General features: G+C 47.4%; 1 protein-coding gene and 1 non-coding gene across 8 annotated transcripts in view; both read left to right on the forward strand.

Annotated features, from left to right (window-relative positions):
• Positions 1 to 7071: 7071 nt before the first annotated feature.
• Positions 7072 to 7143, forward strand: TRNAP-AGG (transfer RNA proline (anticodon AGG)). Its single transcript has one exon. It is a non-coding gene; the product is annotated as a tRNA-Pro (tRNA).
• An 8829-nt stretch (positions 7144 to 15972) lies between these two features.
• Positions 15973 to 21735, forward strand: part of CCDC136 (coiled-coil domain containing 136) — a 28259-nt gene continuing 22496 nt past the window's right edge. For 3 of the 7 annotated variants that reach the window (XM_081531246.1, XM_081531249.1, XM_081531251.1), the window contains exons 1-4: positions 16001 to 16123; positions 16915 to 17022; positions 18578 to 18835; positions 18919 to 18993. In XM_081531246.1, the coding sequence (XP_081387372.1) occupies positions 16066 to 16123; positions 16915 to 17022; positions 18578 to 18835; positions 18919 to 18993 (499 nt within the window). In that variant the 5' untranslated portion in view covers positions 16001 to 16065. Of the gene's footprint in view, positions 16124 to 16914; positions 17023 to 18577; positions 18836 to 18918; positions 18994 to 21735 lie in introns of all 7 variants that reach the window. The other 4 variants (XM_081531247.1, XM_081531250.1, XM_081531252.1 and 1 more) reach the window with 2 other exon arrangements.

Below are 21735 nucleotides of genomic sequence, written 5' to 3' on the forward strand. Positions count from 1 at the left end.
TCCCCCACCACTTCTCCCCCACCCTGCCAAAGACCCTCTCCTCCAAAGCCACTTTGGGGCTCCCTGAAAGATCAGTACTGATCCTAAGCCTCCTAAGGACAAAGTTTGAGATTAGAGACCCCAAAGCCCCACCTAAACCTTTTGTGGCCCCAAAGCCGATTGTGTGTTCTTCAGAGGATAAAAGATTGGGCTCACAGAACCCAGATAAGCAATGCTGGGGGCTGGAATGAATAAGAGTGGGCTCACTAGGGAGATGCTGACCCATATTTAATGAAGACCCTTCCACCACTCTTTTTCCCTTCAAGTGGAACTGTTGAAGGCAACCCTCTTCGTTCGGCTTCAGGCACCACTACATCCCTGTAGGTGTTTGCACGCCATCTGCCCCATTGTGGAAGGTGCCCCCTAAGTCTCTCTCTCCAGGGGTCTTGGGCTCAGCCAGCCTCAGGCTTCAGGAAGGGGTAGGGGATAGAGAGTGTTCTTGAACAGCCTTCATGGAACAGTCCAGGGGCAACTTGACAGTGCCTAGAGGTCTAAGGCATCCCAGGCTGCCAGTTTCTTCATGGCGAGTCTCCCCAGAGATGGAACCTTTCCTGCTCACAACTCCCCCAGCCAGGTCCAGGTTGGTGTACTGTGGTCCCTCTCACACCATGTTCACACCTGCCCCTGCCGTTAACTCAGCAGTGCCTAAGCTGCCAGACTCCCTCCTGTCTACCCGTCCCAGACTTACCCAGTTCTTAGCCTGATTTGCTGAGAAGCCCACCCCAGTGACCCCAGCTCCACTCTAAGTTCTGCTTGGGGACTTCCCTGGTGGTCCAGTGGTTAAGATTCCGCACTTCGACAGCAGAGGGCACGGGTTTGATCCCTGGTTGGGAAACTAAGATCCTGCATGCCACATGGAGTGGCCAAAATAAATAAAATACTTAAAGCTCTGCTTGCACTTACACTCAACACTACACTTCAGCCTTTATGAGTGTATCTTCTTCCAAACCTCAGTAGACTATAGATATATAGATAACAGTGACTATCGATATATAGGTAAGTTAAAAGTGAAAGGATGGTCCAGTAATGACAGAGTCATTTCGATCAGATGAATCCCATCATAGATAAACGTTATAAACTCTGGACAAAATGTGAAAAAAAATAACGATTTGAAAGCACTATAAAGTACCCTCAAAACAGGCAGAAACTAAAGGGGACTCAACCCTTGAGTGAAAGGAACCACCTACCACCTACATTCAAATGTAGCTCAAATTTTTCCTAAGGACAATCCCCATCTAAATGGCAAGGACCAGCTAGCACTCCTCAAGCAAAAAGTCCAGCCTTTATTGACTTGGAGAGTCACAAGACAGAGCCTGGGACTCCAGAGCAGCTGGCAATCGAAGGTGGGTTTCTGGGAATGAAGGAAGCCATGAAAGGGGAAGCCTTCAAATCTGCATATAAACTCCCCTCAAATCCTAAGATGACTGCTGAGCTATGCCTGGAGGAATCTCCAAGGAGCCCAGCAAAAGGCAAGAGCTGGAGGTCTGAAAGCTCAGCAGAGATGTGGGCTGCTACTTACTGCAGGAGAGAAAGAGTTTATGCTTGATTCTTTCCAAGTTAGACAAGTTGAGCAAAGACTTCAGCTTCTCCAGTTGAAACTCCCAGGAAACCACACTTTAGACAAAAATCTGTCCCTTGAATCCTGAACTAGAAATACTAGATGGAGACATGTCAGCCATTTCTGAAAGGCTGACATTTCCAGGCACACAGGGACACGTGTGCATGCACACACACACACACACTCCACACAGACACTCACACACAGGTTGGATTCCTCGCAGAGGTTCCTGGTGAAAGCCAGCTAACCGTCCAGGAATTGCAAGGCCAGTTGGTCCCCACTAGATTGCCTGAGTTGGCATATTCCATGCCCTGGGTCCTTAAGACCAGGGCCAGAGGCCCCCCTGAAGGCAGTGTTTTAAGTGCCCATACCTGGGCAGGGCAAGCGGCAATGTGTCAGCCTGGGCTGAGTGGACTTAGTCCACCTCAGCTGTCAGCAGGGCTCTGCTGAGGTGCCCACCTCTGCAACTGGTTCTGACAGGAGCCCATGAGGGCAGGCCCTGGGCTTGGGCTGTCAGTCCAACTGTTATGGTAAGAGACACCCAGGCCTCTTACTCCCACTCCTCAGGCCAAGTGGCTGCATCCTTAGCCTCTCCCACTACTGTCCTGACAACTTCCCAGACAATGTCTTCCTCTCTATTTCACCCCACATCAGAAGACGGGGCAATGGGCCCCAGCTGAGGGCAACCCAGCCACAGTTAAAAGGAGGCAGATGCCCCTGTGGGGCTCAGACCAGCCAAGCCTTACTCAAGCATAGAGTCTCACTGGCAAGGGATACGAAATTTCCAGTCATTGAAGCTATGGAGTAGGAGGAGGGGAGATTTTAAGGAGAGGACATGAGGTAAAAGAGAAGAGTAATGATATAAAAACTGGAGACATTTTAGGTATGATGGACCTCCAAATCCACAGGTTCCGCTTCTGCAAGGGTCAACCAAAATATTCAAAAATTCCAGAAAATTCCAAAAACCAAAACTTAAAATTGCCTTATGCAGGCTACTATTCACATAGCATTTACATTGTATTTATAACTATTTACAAGGTATTATAAGTATTAGGTATTGTCAGTAATCTAGAGATAATTTCAAGTATCCAAGAGAATGTATGAGATTATATGCAAGCACTATGCTATTTTATATAAGGGACTTGAACATCAGAGGATTTGGGTGTCTGCAGAGGGTCCTTACCAATCCCCCTGTATATTTAAAGGACAACTGTATATTTAATAAATAATACTGTGCCCTTTTCAGATTTAGAGTTACTTTATTAATTTAGGAACATGACAGTACACTGAGGCTTTACAGAATATCACGTTAGGTACATTTAGACCAGGGTTTTCTCAGCCTCAGCACTACTGCCATATTGGATCAGATGATTTGAGGGGATCTGGTGGGGTGGTTGTCTTGTGCAATGGAAGATGTTTAACAGCATCCCTGCCCTCTGGATGATGAGAGCACTACTGTCATCCCCGTGATAACAACCACTCATGTCTCCAGACACAAATGGCCCCCCGAGAGGCAAAACTGCCCCCTGCTCCACTCCTCTCCAATTGAGAACCAGTGATTTCAAGTTGAACCTATAAATGCCCAGAACCAAATGGAAAACAGTCAAGAGAAATTATGTTTTTCTAGTACTTCTAATTATCCAGAAAAAGAAAGAAAGTCCTAGAAAAAGAGGAGATTTTCCGAATTGTTTCAGGGTTTTTATCCCCCTATTGTCCTTAGTAGTGTATTCATATATACTCCCACCTTTTGCAGAGATAGTTTAAGGAAGGCTTTACAGAACTGTATAGGATAAATGAGAAATTATTAATCAAATGTGAAAGCAAAAAGTAAAAAGAGAAACAACAGAAGCAAGTTTAGGAGTCAGGGGCGAGATTGAAATACAACTACTCTGGGAGCTCACTACTGAAGGACCACACACTCATGCTTCCCCAGTGGCCCCGTTTACAAAATTCAATGTCCAGAAAGCAAACACAAGCCAGCCATTCTTCGGATTATGAGAGGCAAAGATGGGGGTTCACAGAGGAGACATTGGTGTGATATAATAAATAAGGTCCTTAACAACATTCCTGAGTAGCACAACCACCAGTTTCACTGGACTGGATCTACTGCTGACTTCAATATGGGCTCCACACAAGGCACGATTCAGAACTGGACATAAACCAGAACCATTCCGTGGGGGGCCAAATACCTGCTCTGATGCACAGGACATTTCAACTCTCTGGAGGCTTGAATCATTGCCTCTCTCCGCTTAGTTTTTTATCATTTAATTCCTGTTTTGAGTGGATTGTATATGTCCAGGGCTCAAAATTCAAAAAGTGCAAAAGAATATACAGTGAACAATACATTTCTTTCCCACCCAGGCTCCCAATTCCCCTCTCCAGAAGCAACCAGTGTTCGATTTTGCTGTGTTTTTCCTGCGTAGGAGGTGACAACGAGCTTGAAATGATGTGTGGTGACAACAAGCTTGAAATGATGTGTTGTGACAATGTTGTCTGTTAAATACTGTCCGGTCACTCTCCAGAGAAGTGGTGAGATAAGGGAAAGGTTCACACGCGCTCTTTTGAAAATGAGAAATCATCCAAGGTTTCCTTGAACAAATGCTGTCCTCATATCTGGGAGGAAAGGACAGAAACCAGCCCGCATCCCCCATCCCCACCCCGAGGTAGAATCATGACTCTCCCTAGAGTATTTCATCTGCTGGCCTTGAAATGCAGAGACAAATGAGCCACTGAGGGCCTGAACTCCTACTGCCTAGAGCCAGGCCACAGTCACCTTGGAAAACAACGCATGGTAGATGCCAGTGGATTGCCGCCAGGAAAGCAATCCTCTCCCTGACCCCACCAGCTTGGAGGCATTTGGAAGTGTGTGGGTGGGGAAAGGGTGTCTTATGGCTCTTGGCAAAGAAGCTGAAACTACTAAAACACATTTCATGCTCAGTCGTGTCTCACTCTGTGTGACACCACAGACTGTAGCCTGCCAGGCTCCTCTGTCCATGGGATTTCCCAGGCAAGAATACTAGAGTGGGTTGCCATTCCCTTCTCCAGGGGATCTTCCTGACCCAGGTATTGAACCCAGATCCCCCACATTGTGGACAGATTCTATACCATCTGAGCCACCAGGGAAGCCTCAAGAATACTGGAGTAGGTAGCTATTCAAGAGTACTAGAGTAAGTAGCTATTCCCTTCTCCAGGGGATCTTTCCAACCCAGGGATTGAACACAGATCTCCTGCATTTCAGACAGATTCTTTACCATCTGAGCCATCAGGGGTGGTCCAGGGAAACACTAGGGAAGTGCGGGGTGGGAAGAGAGTGTCTTATGGCTCTGGGCAAAGAAGGGTTTACTGGCATTGAGTAGGCAGGACACTGCTCGAGACCGCCCACATTGAGAAGGATCCGGTCTCAAATTCCATCAACACCCCCAGAGAGAAGCCTGGGCTGGGACCCAACCTCAGTCTCAGCCCTGAAACATTCTCCACAAAGTCCCCCTGGAGCCCTTACTAGGAGTCACCTCACTCCCTGGCACACCCAGCGAGAGAAACAATTAGGGAATGCGTACTGAGGTAATGGAATGACGCGTTGAGTGGCTTTTATTTATAAGCCAGTTTGAAGCTGGGGAACAATTACCCAAAAAAGTCCCTTTGGTTTGAGAATAGATGAGCTGTTGCTTTTCTCTCTGGACATGACTAGTTAGCTGAGTCAGTCATCTGGTCCAGACACTCCTGGATGGAGATAATAAAACTTGATCCCCTGGGTACAAAGGAATGTTGGCCAATTCGTTCTCTAAAGTGAGAACCATTCTTTCTCCTAGCCAAGAGAAGGGGTTGGCTTATTAGGAACCCTATTTTTGCATGGAGGGTGGAGAGGGTTTCTTCAGGCTTATGGTTTTTACCTTGATCCAAGTGACTATCTGTTGCCTCTGGTGGGTTTTTTGGTGTACACCCCTGACTTTCTTTCTTCATTCTTGCACTCATTTATTCCACAGTCATTTGCTGAGAGATATCTACAGAGCAACTGTGCTGTGAGAGTGAAATGAGATTAATCTGATAGAGTGCTTACCGAAGGCCAGGCACACAGAAGTGCTTGGGAGTCGTTTGTTTTGTCAGCAGGATTGCTGAGTGCCAGATGCCAGCTTAGGTCCAGACATCAATAAGAGAGATCTCTGTCCCTCCAGAAGCTCCCAGCCTCCTGGGGGGAAGCTCCCCTTGGAAGCAAGCAAGCGTCCTGGGATGTGATGGGTGTGGTGCCGTGGCAGAGCCTACTGGGTCTCCTACAAGGCCCCAGTTTCTAGAGGGGTGACCTCTTCCCTCTCTCTCATTTGGGGAACCCCAGCTTGAAGAACCCCACTCTGGCCACCCTTAGCTGATGGACCAGCTCATCCCTGCAGCCTCCCTGGACAGGATGAACAGGGCAGGCCAGGATGAGGGAGGGAGCGTGTGTATTTACAGAATGTATTCCCATTTTTGGTTTTCTAGAAAGTCTGGGTAGCATGTGTACTGCGTTTAAAACAGGCTTTGGATTCAGATAAATGTGATCCTTGAAAGCTGAATTTTGCCAAGTTTCATTTTCTTACAGTGGGGTGACAGCTATCTCACAAGGCTGCCATGAAGTTAAGTAAGAGCTGTAAAGCGCAGATCACGCCGCTCAGCCTACCGTAAGCATTAAGTGGCAGCTCTCCTGGTGTGTATTTTTTCCCTACCCTCAGATTACACCATCATAACTCCTTTCCTTTTCCAGTACTTTACAGTTTGCAGCATACTTTCTTTCCTTTTTAAGTCTATTGAATTTGTTACAATATTGTTTCTGTTTTATGTTTTGGCTTTTTGGCTATAAGACATGTAGGATCTTAGCTCCCTGACCAGGGATCAAACGCCCACCCTCTGCACTGGAAGGGGGAGTCTTAACCCCTGGACCACCAGGGAAGTCCCTGTAGAGTTCTTTCTCACCTGATCCTCAAATGACCCTGTGAAACAGGGCAGGTGTTCCTTCCCCAACTGACAGATGAAGAAACTGAGTCATTTAGCAACTATCACCTAATCAAGGGTGATCTAGGACAGGCTTCTCGGTCCCCATCTAGGAGGCTGATGAATTCGGAGGATATTTTCTGGTGGTTTAATCATGAGATAAGAAAGAATGGTTCATTCCAGGTGCAGGAGACACAAAACTGGCTCCCCTCAGCCCTGGGCTTCTCACAAGGGGAGCTGGGGGAGCCTGGCCCCTTCTCTGCCCTTCCCCAGCAGCACCCCATGAACTCCACTTGGCAGCCTAGGGGAGAGCTGGGTAGTCACAGGGAAGATGGAACAGACCCCGCAGTGGGCTGGGGAGGAGCGGAGAGTGCTGAGAGGTGAGGCCTGCTGGAGTGGAGCCGGCCTGGGCTGGGAGCCAGCCTGGACGAAGAAATTCTTCCAGGAACCACAGACTGTGGCTGCTGCTGAGGTGGCAGAGAAGGCACATCTGGCAGGGGACAACTATCAGTGGCTCGTTGGTCTAGGGGTATGATTCTCGCTTAGGGTGCGAGAGGTCCCGGGTTCAAATCCTGGACGAGCCCTATTTTTCCTGAATTTTTCTTTTTTTTTCCATCCCCTTTTCCCCACCACAAACATAAGTATACACTGTCCGCCTTTTCTAAAGTTAGAAGCAGAGATGATCCAGTGGTGAGTGAATGAAGGACTCAGGACAAGCTGCCAGTCAATTTCCCTACTAGCCATATCCTGTATATACCGTTATTCCCACTGAGGCCAAACCAAGCAGGAGATTGTCATAGCTCCAGGTGCTGAACCTGAGAAGGTTATAGAGCCAAAATGTTGCCTTGTGTTAGGCAGAAAGCCTCCCAGCCTCAGAGAAAGATCAGGGGGTCAGGACTGAGGAGTGGGTCTGAGTTGGAGGTCAAGAAAAGGCAAACCCACCACGCAAAATCGAAGCTATGAAGTACACTGGCTTCAAAGTCCAAAAGCTAGGATCAAAGTTACGATTTGGAGTTTTCAGCTTTCCTCTTGGTAAAATGGGAACAATAATATTCATTTCTCAAAGTTGGGAGGGTTAAATCAGAAACTGTATGTGAAAGCCTTTTGCAAACTATAATGTACCTTACAGACAGGGATTGTTAGGAATACTACTAAAGGTAAAGAGAATCTAAAAAGGAAATTCTGACAACATGACAGACTGAACTAACGTAGCTCTCCCTTCACCTAGTGTCCCCTAAAACACACACAGAAATATTGCATAAAATAGAATTTAAAAATTAAAGTATGAACAATTGCAAAATTGACTTTGAAATTTCCAGATATCAGAATTTAAAAAGGAATGCAAGGGACTTCCCTGGCAATCCAGTGGTTAAGATTCTGCTTCCAAAGCAGAATTAAATTCTGCTTCTAATTCTGCTTTTAATCTCTGGTCAGAGAACTAAGATCCCATATACAGCACCGTGTGGCCAAAAAAGTAAAAATAAAAGGTAAAAAGTAAAAAAAATAAAAAAGGAATACAAAACAAAGAAGGGAGAGGGGAAGAAGGAAAAGAGCTATCACAGGAGCCCATGGTTCATTTCAGACACAGATAACAGATATAATGCTTTCAGTTCTAGGCTATGTCCCCTCAGCCCAGCAGAGACAGAGAGCTGAGACTGAACCCTCTGCATTAAAGTTTAGAATATCGAAGATCTACCTTATCCATGGCAGGAAGACTAAAAATGGCACATTCTAGGTCAAGGAATCAGAGAAAAAGGGGGAGAAATATAAGTCAACTCTGAGAAACTGAAGTCCAAGCCTGAGAAGATGCTTGTGTTGCCTCTGGGTTTACCTGCAAGATGCTGAATCCTCAAGCTGAGAAATTAAACATAAATTGGTTTAGAAAATCCCTAGGAATACCACAGGAATCCCTGGGAATACCACAAAGGAATACCACAGGAATCTCTGGGAATACCACAAAGGAATACCACAGGAATCCCTAGGAATCCCACACAGCCACAGAAAGCAGGAAAGAGCTCTCCAAGCATGTTTCATAACCCAAGGTATATCTCACTAAATAAATGGAAATCTCACTAAAAAGTGACGAATCAAAAACACCTACTGAAAAAGAATTCACAATAAAATATTAAAAGCTAAACAAGAAAGCAATCCATCATAAGGAAGAATCGGCAGATACAGCAGACAGGACAATTAACACTCTAAGAATGGTGCATAATAGAAAAATATGACAAGCACTGTATAAGTTTTCTTAAAAGTGTTAAAGATGAAAGACAAGAAAATAAGCCATAATGAAAATATTGCACTATGAAGAAAAGCAGCTCATTGAGGGAACAAAACTTTAGGAAATGAAAGATACACCACTAAAGACTCAATGCATTAAACAGTAGACTTGACCCAGCTGGAAAGAGAATTGATGAACTGGAAGATGAGGCTGATGAAAGTGTTCAAAATATGGGAGGAAAGGGGAAAGTAATGAGATAGAAAATATGAAAGAATAGTTAAAAGACACGAGGAAAAGAACACTATATATATGTGTGTGTATATATATATATTATATACTCAAAGACTTTTGGGCTTCTCTGATAGCTCAGTTGGTAAAGAATCTGCCTGAAATGCAGGAGAGCCCGGTTTGATTCTTGGGTCAGGAAGATGCTCTGGAGAAAGGATAGGCTACCCACTCCAGTATTTTTGGGCTTCCCTGGTGGCTCAACTGGTAAAGAATCTGCCTACAATGCGAGAGACCTGGGTTTGATCCCTGAGTTGGGAAGATCCCCTGGAGAAGGGAAAGGCTACCCACCCCAGTATTCTGGCTTGGAGAATTATATGGACTATACAGACCATGGGGTCACAAAGAGTAGGACATGACTGAGCAACTTGCACTTTCACTTTCAAAGATTCACTGAAATGCCACCAAAGGATATACTTCATAAGGAGGAAGACTGGGAAAGGTCAGTTTTCATTCCAATCCCAAAGAAAGGCAAAGCCAAAGAATGTTCAAACTACCACACAATTGCACTCATGTCACACACTAGCAAAGTAATGCTCAAATCCTCCAAGCCAGGCTTCAACAGTACGTGAACCATGAACTTCCAGATGTTCAAGCTGGATTTAGAAAAGGCAGAGGAACCAGAGATCAAATTGCTAACATCCGCTGGATCATCGAAAAAGCAAGAAAGTTCCAGAAAAATATCTACTTCTGCTTTATTGACTATGCCAAAGCCTTTGACTGTGTGGATCACCACAAACTGTGGAAAACTCTTAAAGAGATGGGGATACCAGACCATCTGGCCTGCCTCTTGAGAAATCTGTATGTAGGTCAAGAAGCAACAGTTAGAACTGGACATGGACCAACAGACTGGTTCCAAATCGGGAAAGGAGTACATCAAGGCTGTATATTGTCATCCTGCTTATTTAACTTATATGCAGAGTACATCATGCAAAATGCTGGGCTGGATGGAGCACAAGCTGGAATCAAGATTGCCAGGAGAATTATCTATAACCTCAGATATGCAGATGACACCACCCTTATGGTAGAAAGCGAAGAGGAACTAAAGACCCTTGATGAAAGTGAAAGTGGAGAGTGAAAAAGTTGGCTTAAAACTCAACATTCAGAAAACTAAGATCACGGCATCCATTCCCATCACTTCATGGCAAATAGATGGGGAAACAATGGAAACATTGAGAGACTTTATTTTGGGGGGCTCCAAAATCACTGTACAAAATCACAGAGCGCACTGGTCATAGCTAACACCCTCTTCAAACAACACAAGAGAAGACTCTACACATGGACATCACCAGATGGCCAACACCGAAATCAGATTGATTATATTCTTTGCAGCCAAAGATGGAGAAGCTCTATACAGTCAGCAAAAACAAGACCAGGAGCTGACTGTGGCTCAGATCATGAACTCTATTGCCAAATTCAGACTTAAATTGAAGAAAGTGGGGAAAACCACTAGACCATTCAGGTATGACCTAAATCAAATCCCTTATGATTATACAGTGGAAGTGAGAAATAGATTTAAGGGACTAGATCTGATAGACAGAGTGCCTGATGAACTATGGACGGAGGTTCGTGACATTGTACAGGAGACAGGGATCAAAACCACCCCCAAGAAAAAGAAATGCAAAAAAGCAAAATGGCTGTCTGAGGAGGCCTTACAAATAGCTGTGAAAAGAAGAGAAGTGAAAAGCAAAGGAGAAAAGGAAGGATATACCCATTTGAATGCAGAGTTCCAAAGACTAGCAAGGAGAGATAAGAAAGCCTTCCTCAGCAATCAATGCAAAGAAATAGAGGAAACCAACAGATTGGGAAAGACTAGAGATCTCTTTAAGAAAATAAGAGATACCAAGGGAACATTTCGTGCAAAGATGGGCTCAATAAAAGACAGAAATGGTATGGACCTAACAGAAGCAGAAGATATTAAGAAGAGGTGGCAAGAGAACACAGAAGAACTGTACAAAAAAGATCTTCATGACCCAGATAATCACGATGGTGTGATCACTCACCTAGAGCCAGACTTCCTGGAATGTGAAGTCAAGTGGGCCTTAGGAAGCATCACTATGAAAAAAGCTAGACAAGGCTATATATTGTCACCCTGCTTATTTAACTTATATGCAGAGTATATCATGAAAAATGCTGGGCTAGAAGAGGCACAAGCTGGAATCGAGATTGCCGGGAGAAATATCAATAACCTCAGATATGCAGATGATACCACTCTTATGGCATAAAGTGAAGAAGAACTAAAAAGCCTCTTGATGAAAATGAAAGAGGAGAGTGGAAAAAGTTGACTTAAAGCTCAAATTTCAGAAAACTAAGATCATGACATCCGGTCCCATCACTTCATGGCAAATAGATGGGGAAAGAGTGGAAACAGTGGAAACAGTGGCTCAATAAAGGACAGAAATGGTATGGAACAGACTCATTGAAAAAGACCCTGATGCTGGGAAAGATTGAAGGCGGGAGGAGAAGGGGACGACAGAGGATGAGATGGTTGGATGGCATCACCAACGTGTTGGACGTGAATTTGAGCAAGCTCCGGGAGTTGGTGATGGACAGGGAAGCCTGGTGTGCTGCAGTCCATAGGGTCGCAAAGAGTCGGACATGACTGAGTGACTGAACTAAACTGATAAATGCAATGTACTGTTATATTATACATATAAAGTTTATATGTATATAAAGTTTCTTGAAAGAGAGAGGATGAGGGAAATGTAATATTCCAATAGATAATGATCCATAATTTTCCAAAAAGAAGAAAGACATGGTTCTCAGGTTGAAACTGAGCTTATAAACACATGGTGGTGAAACCGCAGAATACTGAATAGAAAAATAAAAATCTTAAAAGCAACCAGAAAAAAAAGCTTGTTTGCCTAAAAGGACAATTATATTGGCAGCTGACTTCTTATTCACTACAAAAGATTATAGAAAAAATAGAATATCTTCAAAAGGCCAAGAGAAAACTGTCAGCCTAAAAATCTATGCCCACTAAATTGCCATTTGTGTTTTGAAATAAAAGATCTTTTAACACAAAGACTGAGAGTGTTTACCACTCAGAGACTTCTGAAATGCCACCAAAGGATATACTTCATAAGAAGGAAACTGAAATAAGAAGAAAGGCATGAAATGCAAGAAGGAATGATGAGCCAGGAGATTTATAAATGTGTTCGTCAATATAAACAAGCACTGAAAGCCATTGCTTCTGGAATGTAAACTGGTCCTGCTGCTTTATAGAACAATTTGGGAATATTTTGTAGTTTAAGGTGCATGTACCCTATGATCCAGAAATTCTATGTCTAGGTATCTACCTTAGAGAAGTGCTTACATATATGCCAAAGAGGCACACACAGCACTGTTTATCACAGCACTGCTTATGATCGGGAATACTGAAAACATCTTAAATGCCCATTAGCAGAAGAATGGATAAATAAATTGTGGTACATTCAAACAATGAAACAGTATTCAGCAGTTAAAATTCATGAACTGGCGCTATATGAAACAGCATGAATGTTTGCATTTAAACATATTTTTAAAACACACAAACTACTATTGTCTCTTGTTTGTTGTTGTTCAGTCACTAAGTCATGCCTGACTCTTTGTGACCCCCATAAACTACAGCATGCCAGGCTTTCTTGTTCTTCACTATCTCCCAGAGTTTGCTCAAAGTCATTTCCATCGAGTCAGTGATGCAATTCAATCATCTCATCCTCTGTCGCCCCCTTCTCCTCTTGCCCTCAATCTTTCCCAGCTTCAGGGTCTTATCAAATGAGTCAGTTCTTCACATCAAGTCCCAAAGTATTGGACTTCAGCATCAGTCCTCCCAGTGAACACCCAGGACTGATCTCCTTTAGGATTGACTGGTTGGATCTCCTTGCTGTCCAAGGGACTCTCTAGAGTCTTCTTCAACACCACAGTTCAAAAACAACAATTCTTCGGTGCTCAGCTTTCTTTATAGTCCAGCTCTCACACCCATACATGACTACTGGAAAATCCATAGCTTTGACTAGATGGAACTTTGTCGGCAAAGTGATGTCTCTGCTTTTTAATACACTGTCTAGATTTGTCATAGATATTCTTCCAAGGAGCAAGTGTCTTTTAATTTTGTGGCTGCAATCACCATCTGCAGTGATTTTGGAGACCAAGAAAATAAAATCTGACACTGTTTCCACATTTTCCCCATCTATTTGCCATGAAGTGATAGGAGCAGATGCCATGATCTTTGTTTTTTTGAATGTCGAGTTCAAAGCCAGCTTTTTCACTCTCCTCTTTCACCTTCATCAAGGAGCTCTTTAGTTTCTCTTCACTGTCTGCCATTAAAGTGATTTCCCCTGCATACCTGAGGTTGTTGGTATTTCTCCTGTCAATCTTGATTCCAGCTTGTGATTCATCCAGCCCAGCATTTCACATGATGTATTCTGCATATAAGTTAAATAACCAGAGTGACAGTATATTGTCCACTGTTTGTAGATACATATATTTAAGTAAATATATAGTAGATGTGCTATCTGAATCAAATGTGTCAAGAAATAAACAGTTGTTAGATTTCAGTGGTGAGTGCATGGATATTTATTATGTTACTTTTTGTATTGTACTTTATGCATCTTTAAAAGATTCACTTTTTTTTCTTTCTAATGAAAGGATCTAGGTATTTAGAAATAAGGGTAAATGGGGATAAATGGCTGCATCAATCCTCAGAGAGGATGATCTGCTGGGATGGGATTAGGAGGGAGGCTGAGTCCTGGGTCCAGGGATTATGAGGATTAATTCAGATCATCCCCCTAAGCTGATCACTTGGTTGGCATCCCCAGCACTCCAAGCCCTTCAGAGATGCATCTCTGGACCACAGTCCACTTCCCCCCATACCTCCTGCCTCCTATCTCCACTCTCACGCTCAACCCAGTACTGTTCTCCTCAGGGTTTACCCACATTTCGGTCCCTAGAATAGGTTGGTTCAAGTGTCCCCTGAATACTCCTCAAATCAAGGGTAAATGATGACCTGCACCCCAGGAGCCAAGGGAGATCAGTCCTAATACTCAGGATCAGAGCTCCCTAAGGAAAGCCTGGACCCTTGGATATTACAGTTGACAACTGCCTTCCCAGGCCCTCCATTAGCCAAGAAGTCAGCAGTCAAGGTCTGCTAACTGACCCTGCTGGTCAGTCAGAACCAGAAGGAGCTGGGCTGGTGCAGAACAAAGAGTCACTCTGCTACCAGCATTAGACTCCATCATTCCTGGGAACCCTATGCCCTTCATCTTCCTGATGCCCACCCTATGCCCTCTACCTCCCTAATGCCAACCCCTTCCACCATCCCTGACAAGCACTCTGCTCCCCAAGTTTTGACAAACCTAAAGTCTGAAGCAATCCCTCTGGAAGGTCTGGGTGGACTTGCCCAACAGTCTTTCCCCACAGAGGGATCACATTAATCACAGGGTCTGGTTAACCTGACTGTCCCCCAGGGAGCACAAGAAACATCTTGATCTGTGCTCACCATCTCTCTGAGCACATACTGGGCTGGGAGTATGAGAGGGAAGAAGAAAGGTGAGCAGAGAAGGCAGGGTGTGGAGGGAGGGAAAGAGAGACAGACAGGCTGAGAGGCAACATTATTAAACAGGCAACACTGAACTCCTTGAGTGTGAGATGATATACTAAATGATAAGCAGAATATAGACGTGAAGTTGGGGGATTTACCTTTACTCATTCATTCTACGTGTAAGAGAATTTGTCAGATGCTGGAGATACACAGAAGACCACGGTAACTTCCCAGTCTTCAAGAAAATGGGCAGACAGAAAATTAAAAACCTGACCTTGACACCCCTGTGTGACTGGCACTGCACTAGAGAGAAAGGAGGATAGGGTGGAGAACAGCAGGTGTGTATAATGGGGTGGGAGGGGGCGTCAGGAAGGGCTGCCTAGAGATGACTCCCTGCTGAGTGTTAAAGGATAAGTAGGGGATGTCCAGGCGAAGAAAGGTTCTTCCCTGAAGAATACGGAGGGCTCGTGAACCTGGGAGCCTGTGGAGGTGACAAAGACAATATATGCCAAAGACCTTGCCAGTGAATGGGCGAGAGAAGGGATTGGTGTGTGTCCCTGGCTTAGGAATCTCCCAGTGCTTTTCTGGGTGTCCTGGGACGCCCCAGTTCTCAAGTGTACCCATATTTTTCCTAGCTAAGACCTTCAGAGATGTGAGAACAATTGCTTCTTCAAGACCTGGCCCCTGGTAGACGTTCCTTGAATGAATGATGAAGTGAAATAAGCCCGCGGAAGTTTCACATCTCCCATTTTTAAGAGTGTAAATCAGCAGTGCCCACCCTGAGCAGGCTATGCGTGCAGGATGAGTGGGAGTCATGCTCGCAGCCCACCGGGAGTGGGGCTCGTGGGAAGGCAAGCGGTGGAGAAAGGAGGCCTTCGGACACTAAAGACTGTGTAGGGCCACGGAGCCGCCCCTCCTAAAAGGGTGAGGGGCGCACGCACGGACCATAGAGGGATCAGGGCCCCGAGTTCACGTATCCTGGCCTCAGTTTCCCCGCTCCTGCCCTCACGCAACTCTGAGGCTGGGGCGGGCGGCCGGAGTCCGCGCCGACTGCGGAGCTGGGGGGCGCGCCCTTCGCCGTGGGGAGCTAGGGGAGTGCGAAAGCATCCGCGTGTTTACAGGAAACAGGCCGGGAGGATCTGTCCATCCTTTGGGTTTTTCTGCCTCATCACCGAGCGAGCCGGGATCCTGGCACACGGAGCAGAGGGATCGCCCCGCGCAGCCGACTCCTGGCTGCTGGCACTCTCTGCGCGGGTCTCCTCCCCTCGTCCGCTCGCTCGGCCTCGGGGCACCCGGGAGCTGCGGCGGCCGACCGGCTTCCGGGCGGCGGCGGGGGCGGTGTCAGGTGGCGCGGCCAGGCCCCGCCCGCTCGGCCGGCCCGCCCTCAGTCCCCTGCGCACCCGGCTCCGGTACCCGGCCTCGCGGCGGCGGCGGCGGCAGCGTCTGCTCCGGGCGGCAGCGGCGGCGGCGAGAGCGGCCATGGAGGCGGGCGCCGGGGCCGGCGCGGGCGCCTCGGGCTGGAGCTGCCCCGGCCCAGGTCAGAGCGCCCCTTCCTCACCTCTCCACTGCCGCTCCCTCCTCTTCTCCATCTCTCCTCCCTCCAGACCCCCACGGCCTCCCCCTGCTCCGCTACTCCCCACCTTGACGTCCGAAGTCTTCCTCCTCCCTCCATCCCGCCCCCCACCCGGGCCCGGTCTCCATCTTTCCCGGCTGGGTCTTCCCCACACCGGCCGCATCCTCCTTGGCAGTCCCTGCCCTGAGCCCTCTCAATCTCGACTCTCCAGCCTCATACTGCTTCCAGCCCGAGGGGCTCTATAGATCCTGCACCCGCTCGCACCCCTAGAGCTTCTGAGCGTGGGGCGCGGGTGAGGTGGACGAAGTCTAGGGAGAGATGGAGGGGAGGGGAGGGGCTCCGGTCCACACGACCCCTGCCAGCCATCGCCGCCCCCCTCCCCACCTTCCCCTTAGGCGCACCACCTCACCCTTTCAACCTCTTTACTGGCTCCCACCCTCTGCCATCCTTGTCCATCTCCCCTCCCGTCCCCTCTGGGCTAATGAGACACACACCCTTTCTGCCTGTGCGAGGGAGAGGAGCCTGGAACAGAGGTTGCAGAGGAGGATGGGCAGGGCAGGGCAGTGTCCCCCGAGGCCCAGCTTGAGGGGCAGCTTGGGGAGGGGAGCCGCAGGGCCTGGCAGAGTGAGCCAAGTACTTCCACCGGGATGAAAACCCCCAGGGCTCCGAAGGGCTAGAAGGTGTGTCCCTTCCCCTACCTGCCTCACCCCAGCCGCCCCGGCACCCCACAATCCCTCCTCTCTCCTTGCTCACAGGACCCACAGTGACCACTTTAGGCTCCTACGAGGTGTCTGAGGGTTGTGAGAGGAAGAAGGGCCAACGCTGGGGGTCCTTGGAACGGCGGGGGATGCAAGCTATGGAGGGTGAGTTTTCCCATAAAGCTTTCTTTCTTTCCCCCTCACTCAATTTTCCTTCCTCCCTCTGACCCCTAGAACTCGGAGCCAGGACACACACCTTCCCCCTAGTTCAGCTCAGCACCTCCTAGCCCTCCTCAGGGCTCAGGCTTTGAGGGAAGTTCAAGGTACATCCTTTTGGGGTTCTAATCACCAGCTAACCAGGTTGTGTGTCCCGAGGGAGCTGCCAGACAGAGAACGAGGCCTCTTTGGACAGAGCTTTGAAGCAGCCTTTCAGCAGGGGGTTTGTTCTCTCTGCCTCCCGACCCAGATCCCAAGCTGTTTCTTATTTTGAAAGGCAGGGAAGTGAGCGTGTGAACTGTCTTTCTAGTGCCGCCGCCACTGACTTCAAATGGAAGCCTGGTGGCTTTGGTTCTCTAGGCTATCTTACTGCCTGAAAGAGGGAGCCTGGGAAGGGGGCTGCTGAAAAGGCCAACCTCCCAAAACATGTGTATTCCCACCACACCCATGAGACTTGGCAGTTGCTGCCAACACCAGGAGGATGCTAGAAGGATGCTGGTGCTGTTGCCAGGACTTCCTGTGAATGGTCCTCAGGTCCCTGTGCACATCCAGTGTGGACAGTCTTGCCCCCCCACCCCCACCCCGGGGAGACAGATGATGCAAGGGGTCCCAGATGAATCTTAGGCTGTGGTTACTGGACAAAACCAGACCAGAGATTCAGAATTTTAAAACAAAACAGTTGCCATCCAGATAAGGTTTTGCTATTTAGAGGAACTGCATTGCAGTAAAGGAGGGGGTGCTTGCCAGCCTGAGACCAGGGACCAGCACACCCCAGTTTCTTGGCTCATTAAAATGGCAAGCTTTCTTTTACACACAAGTACAACCTATGACTTCCCCCTAAAAACTGCCTGTGGTCAGCAGGGGAGGAAGGGAGACCCCCGGACACTCAGCAGGGAAAAGAAAAGTGGACTTGGTAGAAAATTTCAAAAAGGCTATTCAATGGAATATATTTGGAAGGGCCCCAGTGTTTGTCCAGTAAAACCTTTAGATCATTTCATTCAGATGTTGCCTTTCTCTGCCTACTGACAGGCAACACTTTCTTATCATGGAAAGGCTAGTTTCTCACAAGCCAGCTGGATCGTTTGTAAACTTTGTACAAACCCCCAAACTGTAATTCTTGCCCTGTTTGGCTTAAGGACACACCCAGTGTCTGAATCCTTTCTTGACTACTTGTGCCCAGAGATAAGGATGGAAGAAGCAGGTATCCTTGTGCAAGCCGGTCCCTGGCTGTTCAGTCCACCTGAAGGCAGTCATTGGAGGCCCCAGAGGCAATATTGGTTCAGAAAGGGCCCGGGAGGGGGATGGATACCTCCAAACTTGACTCTCACACCTCAGGACTCCTCAGGTATGCAGGTGCTGCCCAGGGGCTCCTTGGGGGACACCAGGTGGCACTATTATACCATCTCTGCCCTCTAAGGACAGTGAGGTGGAGGGCCCTCTGAGGACTGTGGAAGAAAGTTGGCTCCTACTCACTGGCGGGATGTTGGGGGGTGGTCTCTCCTAGGGGAAGTGTTACTCCCAGCTCTCTACGAGGAGGAAGAGGAGGAGGAGGAAGAGGAGGAAGAAGAGATGGAAGAAGAGGATGATCCAGGGCAGAAAGGTAGCAACACGGGCTCCCTGTCGGTCGGCAAGCACCGAGGCCTGAGCCTCACGGAGACGGAGCTGGAGGAGCTGAGGGCTCAGGTGCTGCGGCTGGTGGCAGAACTGGAGGAAACCCGGGAGCTGGCAGGGCAGCACGAGGATGACTCGCTGGAGCTGCAGGGTGAGCGCCAGCGATGAGGCTGGAGGGCTTGGGCCCAAAGGCACTGGGCCCCCAACCTGATACCAGCTCCCCTGTCCCTGCAGGGCTCCTGGAGGACGAGCGGCTGGCCAGTGCCCAGCAGGCAGAGGTGTTCACTAAGCAGATCCAGCAGCTCCAAGGTAAGTCCTTGCACTTGGACTGGCGGGTAGGCGGTCATCCGAGTACTTGTGTCTTGAGGGTTTAGCAGAGGCACAGCAGACCAACAGAGCCGAACTCGGTACTTTTTCCTCAGTTTCTTCTACTATTCTTACCCTTTTCTCCTCATCTCTCCATTACCCTCTTAATTTCCATTTTTTGTATTTTTGCACCTCTAACTGACTCTTCTGTCCCCCTCCTCCTTTCCTTTTTTTGCCCTCCCATTTCACCCCCTTTCCTTGAGGCTAACTCCCTCTTCTCCCCTCAGTCTCTCCCCTTCACACCTGCATCCCTTTTTCTTTGTTCTCCTGGTCAGTGCCAGGGGTAGGTAGTCAGGGTTGAATTGCAAACCATTATTACTTTTTCCCCCATCCCTCCAAGGGCATCATGGGAAGAGTGGTGAGCCAATGAGAAGTAACAGGAGGGGACTCAGTGCATCTTTAAAGGGAAGCAGATGAGAACACTTCTCTTGCTACCTAGGACCGAGCTAGTGGCCCCCAAAGCCCTTTTTTTTCTAACGCCCACGTCTCTAGGAAGCAGCAAGGCAGGCATCCTACAGTCCACTGTGCTGCCAAATAAAGAGGCAGGTTTTGTTACATCTGTGGGCTTTAGGAAGGTTTTGGGGAGCTGCCCTAGAAAACTGCAGGGACTCTCCAGGGAGAACTGAGATCAAGCCAAAAGAGAAGTATAAATGGAAAAATAAGGAAGGCTGGCAAGCAGGCCTGGAGAGGAGCAAGCCAAGGTGGGAGAGGAGGAGGGAAAGAGAAGGGAAAGAAGATGTAAGCAAAGGTAGAAAATAAAACAGGAAAAGTAGACAATAAAGGTGCTGAGGTGGGAGGGGAGGTAAAAGTGTTATTCGCTCAGTCGTATCTGACTCTTTGTGACCCCATGGACTGTAGCCCACCAGGTTCCTCTGTCCATGGGATTTTCCAGGCAAGAATTCTGGAGTGGATTGCCATTCGAGGAGGGAGAGAAACTGCAGGAGCCATGTTGCTCTGGGGAAAGAGTGTGAGCATTGTTGTCAGGTCATCTAGATTCTTGAGCCCAGCTCTGGCACATAACAAGCTTTGTGATCTTGAGCAAGTCACTTTTATCTTTCTGAGACTCAGTTCCTTAGATGTAAAATAGGGCTGATTTATATGCTTTATCAACCATTTATCGAGTGCCTGTGTACTTGGAGGACCAGCTATGGACAACATAGATCAGATCCCTGACCTAATGAAGAGTACATTCTGATGGGAGAGGCAGAAAACAGACAAACACCATCAGTTCAGGAAGAAAATATAACAATAAATGCTAGGAAGAAACTATAACAATATGATATGGGTGGGGGTAAGATGGAAGTGTATTTTTGATAGAGTAGTTAGAAATGTCTGAGAAGGGGACGTTTGAGCTAAGACCTGAATTATGAGGAAGATCTGAGGGACGTGCACACCAGGCAGGTGAACTAGCAACTGCAGAAGCTCAGAGGCAAGAATAAGCTTCATGTGTTTGAGGAACAGAATGAAGGCCATCATGGCTGGAGCAAGGTGCATGTGGAGGGTTTTGCTAAGAGAGAGTTCTGAGAAGTGGGAGAGTTCAGATAACAGAGGACCTTATAAGCCAGTTGAGAGGTTTGACTTGTATTCTAAGTACAGTGGAAAACATGGGAGGGTATTAACCAGGGCTGGAGGGATATGATCCACTTTACATTCTTAAAAGAATACTTTGGCTACTCTGTGGAAATTGAATGACCAGAGAGGAGTCAAAACAGTTGAGTCTGGTCAGCAAATAATTGCAATAGTCCAGCAAAGAAATGGTGGTTGCTTGCATCAGAGCAGTAGAAATGGAGATGACTGAGAATACAATTTGAAATTTAGAGCTCTCAGAACTTGCTGAATTGGATTGGGGGATAAGAGAGGCATGAAAGATGACTTTGCCTTGAGAAACTGAATGGATGGTGGTGTCATTTACTGGAATGGGAACAACTTGACAAGGAACAAATTTCAGGGCTAGGAGAACCCTTTAAGACATGTTTTCTACATGTTGAGTTTGAAATGGCTATTGACATCTAAGTAAATATATTAAAGGAAGCTGCTAGATATATGAATCTAGAACCAGGGGAGAAATCAGAACTGGAGATATAAATTTGGGAGTCATTAGCATATAGATGACATTTGAATCCATGGGAGATCACGGTGAAATCACATGGAGAGATACAGGAAAAAGAGAGAAAAGAGTCTGGTCCCAGGGATGCTCTGGAAGTTAAAAGTCTCACAGGCAAGGAGAAATGAACAGAGCCTGAAGTAGGAGGAACCACTGAAGCATTTGGTGACCTGGAAGCCAAGAGCAGAAAGTGCTTCAAGGAGACAGTGATCAGCGCTGTCAAAAGTTGCTAAGTAAGACGGCCATTGGATTGGGCAAGACGGAGGCTCTGAAACGTTTCAGTGAAGATAGAAGCCTGACTGTACTGGGCTTGAAGAGGAAAGGGGAGGTGAAATGGAGAAGGTGAGTACGCATAATTCCAGTAGTCATGTGTTGGAGAGAAGCAGAGAAACAACGGAAAGGAAGCCAAGGGACAGCTCCTGGTGTTTCGTTTTTGGGGGATGGGTCACACTGGATCATGTTGGTATGATGAAAGAAAGGATCCGCTAGAGCATTAGACCTCACCTAAGCACAGGAGTGGGGTAGGGGTGGGGTGGGATGGGGGTGCTGCAGGTCTGAGTAGTGGTGGTTTAGTCGCAAAG

This window comes from Giraffa tippelskirchi, chromosome 10 (genome assembly GCF_054371585.1).
Source record: "Giraffa tippelskirchi isolate mGirTip1 chromosome 10, T2T-mGirTip1v1.2.pri, whole genome shotgun sequence".
NCBI classification, from domain to species: domain Eukaryota; kingdom Metazoa; phylum Chordata; class Mammalia; order Artiodactyla; family Giraffidae; genus Giraffa; species Giraffa tippelskirchi.